The sequence below is a fragment of the Pteropus alecto genome, unplaced genomic scaffold (genome assembly GCF_000325575.1).
Source record: "Pteropus alecto unplaced genomic scaffold, ASM32557v1 scaffold7, whole genome shotgun sequence".
Classification (NCBI taxonomy): Eukaryota; Metazoa; Chordata; class Mammalia; order Chiroptera; family Pteropodidae; genus Pteropus; species Pteropus alecto.
In genome coordinates this window covers 49,233,917-49,242,639 of record NW_006494614.1, presented here as the reverse complement: position 1 = coordinate 49,242,639, position 8,723 = coordinate 49,233,917, and the positions used below count along the sequence as shown (strand labels likewise).

The 8,723-nt window shown below is 43.9% G+C and overlaps 1 protein-coding gene across 8 annotated transcripts in view; it reads left to right on the top strand.

Moving 5' to 3' along the window:
• The window catches only part of TENM4 (teneurin transmembrane protein 4), a 691,021-nt gene that overhangs the window by 651,006 nt on the left and 31,292 nt on the right, over positions 1–8,723 (top strand). For all 8 annotated transcript variants that reach the window (XM_025042569.1, XM_015600544.2, XM_015600547.2 and 5 more), the window contains 2 exons: positions 515–669; positions 6,066–6,943. In XM_025042569.1, coding sequence (XP_024898337.1) covers positions 515–669; positions 6,066–6,943 — 1,033 coding nt within the window. The remainder of the gene's footprint in view (positions 1–514; positions 670–6,065; positions 6,944–8,723) is intronic.

Sequence of the window (8,723 nt, the reverse complement as noted above, 5' to 3'; positions counted from 1 at the left end):
CTTTTTGTAGGCTCTATTTTTCTGTAATGACCAATGAAACTAAAATAGTAATAGAGTAAGAAAACATGAAGAATGATTATCTTGAAAGAAAAGAAAAATTGTTACCAATAAGGAGATTTGATTAGTATAATTACAGGTCTTCAGAAGTAGGTTAATTTAAATAATTCACAGTTTTGACATGGAAAAATATACTCCTTACCACTACCTCTAGTGCTTAATAAACCCCCAGAAGTTATGAGTGTACTGCAGTGGATGGCTAAGGTGATAAGTAAAAATCTCCAGCAGTGGCAAGGTGGAAGAACCAGAACTCTGGATGCTCTGAAGACCTGGGTTCTACTTTCTGCTTTGAACAAGTCACTCTACACCTCTGGGCATCTATCTCCTTGTCTTAGAAAGGGAATGAATTTTGTGCAGAGGATCTAACAAAATCACAGCGGGGAGGTTCTCTGTCAGCCTGCAGGTCCCATGAGTGTGTGGGTTGTCACCACCTTTGACGCTGAATTCTCTGCCCCAGGCATCACGGTGGACAAGTCTGGGCTGATTTACTTCGTAGATGGCACCATGATCAGACGCATCGATCAGAATGGGGTCATCTCCACCCTGCTGGGCTCCAATGATCTTACCTCGGCCCGGCCCCTCAGCTGTGATTCTGTCATGGATATTTCTCAGGTAAGGAGAGAGCTTCGTCTGCCAGAGCCCTGGGTCTGCAAACGCGCCCTCTTACCTGGCACCCAGCCAGCATGTGGGCGGTTTGCCTTTTTATTCCACAAGCCTTTTCAGGGCACACTCTTGGTGCTGGGCCTCTGAAGAACACTCAGGACACAAAAATTAGTAGGGCACAGCGCCATGTTCACCATCAGGGGTGACAAATGGGTGACAGGGAAGCTCAGGGAAGCTCAGGGGACAGTGAAGAAATCTGCCCCAGGAAACTGCAAAGGCAGCAGAGATTCACAGAGTGTGAATTTAAATCCGTAGCTACTTGACTTCCCTCTTTGAAAACACTGGTATTAGTACATTGTCTGTTTTATTTTTAGACTGTAAACTACATGAGGACAGGAAGAATCTGTCCATCTTTTCCTCTACTATAGCCAGGGTGCCTGGAACACAATAGGAGCACACCGGTATTTAGTGATTGATTGATGGCTTTGGCACTTACCAAGCTGAGTAAGTTCAGACAACTTTCTGAGGTCCTTTGAGCCTCATTTTTCACATCCATAAAATGGAAATAATTTTACATTGAGAATACATGAAACACTGCATGGAGGCTCCTGGCACCACTTGGCGCTTCAGAGATGATCAATAAAGAGAAGTTTTAGTGCCCACTTTCTCAAAGGAAATGTCATTTGTGCCAGGTTTGGAAGACTGAATAGGGGTTTGCTGGGCGGCAAGGAAGAAAGGAGGCATTTCACACAAAGGGAACCGCATGTGCTAAGGCACAGAAATGCTAATGAGCCTGGTATATTCAAGCAACATGAATCTATGCCAGAGCACAAATTTCTTAGAAGGAAGTAGTAGCAGGAATTGAAACTGGAAACATGATTTGGGGCCAGTTTGTGAAGGACCTTACCATACCATACCATACCAAAGAGTTTGGACCTTTGCAGGTGAGTATCAGGCACCTAGTGTAGACCAGAGAAAGACACAAGTGACTGGGGCTATTCAGCGTGTCCTTAATTTGTCCCGCAATGATTTGGCAAGAGATGTGTCCTTTATTACTAGATCTTTCGGCAGGGCCTGGCCAATGCTAAATCAGTGAATATCCATCTTGCCGAAATTAGCAAAACCAAGGAAATTGAGGATTGAGTTACGTTAAATTGCAAACTGGTGTCAGCGGTAGTCACACTTAGCTTTTTAAACCCCCTCACTTCTGTGGGACGCTGCACATAAGCCCTTTTCCTCTGACCGTGGACCTGCTCCCTGGTGCTCAGCAGGCAGCAGAGGCTGGGAGGCGTCACTGGTCATGCCTACCTCTGTTACTGATGTGTCATGGAGCCCCTTCCCCAGTCCCATGGCTGCTGCTGGCGGTCCCAGCACCCATGTCACATCCCTGTTGGATGCTGTGTGATTTCCCTCTGCACCAACTAGTGTGATAGTTATGCTCCATAATGGAATCTGCTCTCTGCCACTTGTCTTTCCAGTTTGGCAGGCTTCCTGTTGCTGGCTCGAGAGTTTCCCTCTCCAGTCTGTGAGCAAGCTTAAATTACCCATCAGGAAGCTGCTATGGCCCGAAGATGTGGGTACAAGTATTTTCAATTCTCAAAATGGGTCCTCCACCAGCCAGCACCAGGTGCCGAAAATTTTCAATCCACACGTTGGAAAATTGTTTAACTTTAGTTAGAGGTGCTGCCAAGCAGCCAGATCAAAGGCTTGGAAGACAACTGATATGTAATAGAAGGGAAGAAACCCACACTCTACAGACACAGGCATATATTTTTATATACATATATGGGCAGGGGGTACTGGCTTTTCATTCTCAAAACTTCTGTTACAAGCACCCAGCTACTTTACCATCCCACAGGGAGCAGCAAGGGAAGCCGGAGAGCTAAGAACACAGCTCAGAGGCAAGAGTGCAAAGGAGAAAACCAAGGAATTCAGACCATCTCCTCTGGAAGGAGACGGAGACCAGACCCCAGGAGAAACTAGAAGGAGGCACAGAGTAGAGAAGGATCAGAAGATAGCGCCACCTGTTTGAAACGGGATTAGTTCTCAGCTCAACAGACTGTGGCCACCAGAGACACAGAGGATAACTCTATACTTAGGGTCCAAAATGACTTCCTGAATACTTATTATGTGCTGGGCACTGTTAGAAATAGGGATGCAGAGATGAGTACTACTTCACTTTTCTTATTTAGCTGTCACAATAATCTCAAGAGGTAGATATTATCTACCCCATGTTACAGATAAGGACCCTGAGGCTTGGTGAAAGTAAATGCAGTTATAAATGCAGAGCCCTGTGCTAGGCTCTATCAGGAATGTAGAAATGAAATTTTTTTTATCAAATCATGTAAGTAAATTGCCTAGCACAGTGGCTGGCAGCTAACAATAGGCTGTTAATATTCATTCATTTTATACTTTACAAAGAACTGCCTTGTACATTGTCTTGTTTGATCCTCACAATTACTTTATGTAATATTTATTACATATGGGGAAAGTAGTTCAAAGTGTTTCAGTAACTTAAGATCACACCTATAGTTATTGTGGAACTGAGAGAGGAAGCGAGGTGTCCTGGCCCCAAATCCCTTGCTCTCTCTCTCTCTGCTATTCGCTGTCATTTATTTGTTCCTTCATTTAACAACCCATTTTTTTAGACAAGTAACTCTGCAACAAGGCAGTCAGCTCCAAGCGCTTTTATAAAGGCACAGTGCTCCATTCCACCTCAGGACCACAGAATGTGAGAGCTGAAGGGACCGCAGAGATTATAAAGTCTCTCCACTTTGGTGATGAGAAATGAGCCTCAACGTAATCATCACTAATAGGGGGATGAAATCAGAGAAACTTGCGTTCTCAGTCCGGGTCTAGAACTTCATGCAGGCACTGTGACAGAGCCAGAACCGACTCCGAGAGCACTGCTCCCTCTTTTCCAGATGCTTTTGTGCACGTAGACATAAAGGAGAGAGCAGGAAAGCACTTGCTCTTCCCTTCCTTCCCCTATTCCCTCCCCCTCTCCCTCGCCTAGCCCCCACTTCCTCCTCCCCACTCACCCATCAGAGAGTCTCTTTTCATCATAATGACAGGCAGAAAGGTCTGGGCAAGCAGGTCCCCAAGATGCCACAGGACCAGAGGGCATAAAATATTTAGCAGCTAGTGTTGACAAGAAATGGGTTTTAGGAAATTGAAAATTCCCCTGTCACTTTAGAGTAAACTGTGTTCTTGACGCAGCTGAGGACTGCTGTGCCGCTGAGCTCCAGAGGGCACTGGGAAGTGTGAGGGCTGCAGCCCGCTGGCAGCTCTGCCGTGCCTCAGACTCCCTTATTCTGTGAGGACATAGGGACCCAGGATGGAAGTGAGGGAACAAGAAGACTTTAGGAAGCAGAGTTCAAGAATCGTGCATGGAAAAAGTGAGAAAGGGCTCACTCCATCATGAGAATGACCCTGAGCTAGAGGGGCACATGAAGGTGGCCCTTCTATCTCAGGTGTATATAATTTACTGGGATTTCTTTTTACATTAGTAAACTACCACATATATATTGTAGGAAATAAAAAAGCCAAAAATTATAAAAGAGAAAGATAAAATTATCTCTAATCTCAGTATAGTTAATATCTTCGTATATATCCCTCAAGCTTTTAATCTCCTCTCTATCCATAATCTATCTAATTTATTGTTGTATTTTTCCCCCATTTGGGATCACACTGTACTTACGGTTCTGTTCCTGGTTTTTCCACTTAATACATGGCAGACAGTTTCCCATGCCACTAAATATCCATCTATAATATCACTTTTAACAGCTACATTAAGTATTCTAATTTATAGGTGAACTAAATATACTGTAATTTATTTAGCCAGTTCTCTGTTGGTAGGCATTTGAGTTGGTTTCAGTTTTTCACCATTATTTAAAATGGCTTTGATAAACACCTTTATAAACAATGGTGTACAAGATTAAATTCCTGGAAGAGAAATTTCTTATCTGAAGGTATACACTTGTTTAAGCCCCAAATTGAACTGAATGTCAGGAGTTTAGAGGGGCTCAAGAATGTAAGGTGATGAGTCTCTAGGGGCGGGGTAAACAAATCAGCTGGAGGCAGCACCTGTCAGCACTTCAACCCACATGCAGTTTGGCTGGACCTCTTGGAGACACAGTTGGAAAAGGGCTTCCCTTAGTGCCAGCTCCTCCCAGTGTGATCTATCTTGCAGTCTAGCCTCCACATCCATTTGACAAAGCATTTCTCACCTCAGACCTGCCAGTAGCCATCCCTGTATGCCTACAGGTATGAACAAGGCTCACCACGTTCCTTCCAGCTTCCCAGCCTGGCTCAGCCATTGGGCCTAGGACTGCTTAACCCCTCCTTCCCATTGTCAGCTCCATTAATCTCTTTTGAGATCACCTGTTCTCTGAGGTACTAGAAACCAATATCTAGAGCGGGGCTTCACAAACTTCAGTGTGTACAGGAGTCACCCAGGGTTTTTGTTTAAATGCAGATTCTGATTTAGTAGGTTTGGGTGACACCTGCTACTCTACATTACTGACCAGCTCCCAGGTGATGCCGGTGGTGCTGGTCCAGTGATCACACTGAAAGGAGAAAGAATCCATTGTGATTCTCAGCCCCGCATTGGAATCTCCCAGGAAGCTTTTAAAACCCTGCCAGTGCCTGTGGATCTGATTTCATTAACCGGGGGTGGGATTTGAGCACCAATACTTTCAGAAGTCACTGCAGGTAATTTGGATGTGTGGCCAGATTTGAGAATTCCTGATCTGGAACTATGTCAGACAGGGGTCATGGTTGTCTTTATATCTCCAGCATTTAGCCATGTGTTAATCCATGAACTCAAAGAATCAAGAAGTCATCTTTCATATAAAAATCATATCAACAATTCATGAAGAGTCTCTCTTAAGCCTCTGGGCAACTCCTACTTCAGCCTCCAGACTCCATCTGCCTTCCCCACCCGCATCCATAACATTAGCTGCCATTATCAGAGAATTTATTATGGGTCAGGCTCTCTGGACTATTGTCATTCTTGCTTTACAGATGTGAATATTGAGGCTCAGAGAGGCAAAGTAACTTGCCCAAGGTCATAAGTAGTGGGGCTAGGATCAGAACCCAGGCCTGTCTGACTCCAAAGTCTGTCTCTTGCCTACTTTCTTTGTTTCTTTGCTGTTTTTTATTGTTTGTTCTTTATGTTTTGTCAGTCTAATAGAGACCATCAGATGTCTCAGTGGCAGCTCTTGCATTATTTCACTCTGATCAGGGACCTGACGTCTATTGCTGATGACAGACTGCTGTGAGGATCAGGCAGGACTGCATGTGAAGGCACTTGGGATGCTGTTATAGGCTAGCTATATGGGATCTGGGATGATTAGTGGTGGTCACCTTGCCAGGCATTTGAGTGTCGGTGTCTCCATTGTCAGGTTCGCCTGGAGTGGCCCACAGACTTAGCCATTAATCCAATGGACAACTCCCTTTATGTCCTCGACAACAATGTGGTCCTGCAAATCTCTGAAAATCACCAGGTGCGTATTGTCGCTGGGAGGCCCATGCACTGCCAGGTCCCTGGCATTGACCACTTCCTGCCGAGCAAGGTAGCCATCCACGCAACCCTGGAGTCAGCCACCGCCTTGGGTGTCTCTCACAATGGTGTCCTGTATATCGCTGAGACCGATGAGAAGAAGATCAATCGCATCCGGCAGGTTACCACTAGTGGAGAGATCTCACTAGTTGCTGGAGCCCCCAGTGGATGTGACTGTAAAAATGATGCCAACTGTGATTGTTTCTCTGGAGATGATGGTTATGCCAAGGATGCAAAGCTGAATACCCCATCTTCCTTGGCTGTATGTGCTGATGGGGAACTCTACGTGGCTGACCTTGGGAATATCCGAATTCGGTTTATCAGGAAGAACAAGCCTTTCCTCAACAACCAGAACATGTATGAGCTGTCCTCACCAATCGACCAGGAGCTCTACCTGTTTGATACCAGTGGCAAACATCTGTACACCCAAAGCCTGCCCACAGGAGATTACCTGTACAACTTCACCTACACCGGGGACGGTGATGTCACCCTCATCACAGACAACAATGGCAACATGGTAAACGTCCGCCGAGATTCTACCGGGCTGCCCCTCTGGCTGGTGGTCCCAGATGGCCAGGTGTACTGGGTGACCATGGGCACCAACAGTGCACTCAAGAGTGTGACCACGCAAGGACATGAATTGGCCATGATGACATACCATGGCAACTCTGGCCTTCTGGCAACTAAAAGCAATGAAAATGGATGGACAACATTTTACGAGTAAGTATTATAACAAAGCCGTTTAATGGTTTTGTTTCATGAGATATAGGATTAGAGGTGAATTGATAGAGTGTTAATTTTTGGTATTTCATTTTAGTTCAAGAATTGGGATGCAAACCATTACTTATAATATGTTCTGCCTGTTCATATTCCAGATGATTGCTTTTAGGAAGGAACATGGTGTAGCGGAAAAGGCATGAGCTTTGAAGGCAGAGGAGTTGGGCTTTAATCCCAGCTCTCCTATGGACTTAATCTCTCTAGGCCTCAGTTTCCACATCTGTAAAACGGAAACAGTGAATACCTTCCCAGCATACCACAGGGAGGTGATGTAGATGAAGGTACTTGATAGCGTGCTAGCATCTTCATATGACCACTGTTTAGAAATATGGTAGTGAGAGAAGACACAGTTCCATGTGGGTGAATTGTTCACATAATTGAAGCTCACATATTCAAGTTTCAAAGAATTTTTTTTTTTCACTCGCACCATTTTGTTTGGAATTTATGAAGTACTTTACATGCCTCCCTTCTCAAACACATTATACAGAAATAATGAAACCTTTCTTTTTATGAGTCGAGATCAATAATAAGGAATATCCACAATTACATATTATGCTATAATATGAAGATAGTTCCCAGGAAGTGAGGCAATGAGGCTACAGAACCCTTCACTCCTGGCCAAAATGATTCTGAACTTTCTTTCATTAGCTCCTGTGTCTAACTGGTATCATTTCACTGCTTCTTCTTCTCTCAGCGTGGCGCTGTCGTGTCACTATTTATTTCAGTCATGGTGCCTACTTCAAGTAGCTCACGTCCCTTCTTTTCATCTACAACAGAATTTCTTAAGTGGTGTGGTCAGAGAACCAGATTTCAGTTCATTCTAATCCTATTCAAAATAAAATATGTATATCTGAGATGTTCCTCTATGAGCTATTATAATGAATGGATTTTGTAACATCTCCTTTTCTATTTAGATTTTTCTGAGCTTCTTTTTGAGGTCTTCATCATGTTCCAGACAACTGAGACTACTGAACATATATGCAGGTGATGGGGAAGGAACTAGCTTTGTTGCACATCAGATTTGGGCTAGGAACCACATTATTGCATTAATCTTCACAACAGCTCTAGAAAAGGGATGGTATCTGTTTTACAGAAACAGAAACTGAGGCTCAGAGATGCTCCTTTGTCCACTGTTATATAGTGAGAATGTAACAGATCAGGGATCACAACCCAAGTGTGTCTAATGTCAGAGCTCATGCTCTTTCAGCTCTGCCCTGCTGCCCACTGCTGAGTTTGTTAGTCCCAAATGAACTTGAATCTTTGAACCGTAAATTTTTCTCAAGCTTGATCAAGCATCAGTTTCTCACAGTCCTAGAATCCAAAGGAAAAAAATCTGTAATAGATTTTTAAATACAATTTGCACCAAAAAATGTCACAGCAATTTGTACAAAGTTCACTGGCTAACTTCCTTTCTCCAAACAAGGGCCTTGTTAATTAAAAAGAAAAGACAAAGATCCAGGAAAACAGCAATTATCTTGATTAACTCATTGAAATGGAAATATACTAAATAATTCAATTTTCCCCCATTGCCTGATGGAAATCTCTTATACATTATTTAGCCAATACAGGGGTTTCTTTGTCAGAGCAAGTCGGTGTACTCAATTAGTTCCCGAGGTCACTCTCTAATCCCAAACTGAATGCTTACACATCACTGCAACGGTTATTCTCAACCAACCCTGAAATCTAAAACTATTTCCTACACATCTACCTGAAAGGATCCCAT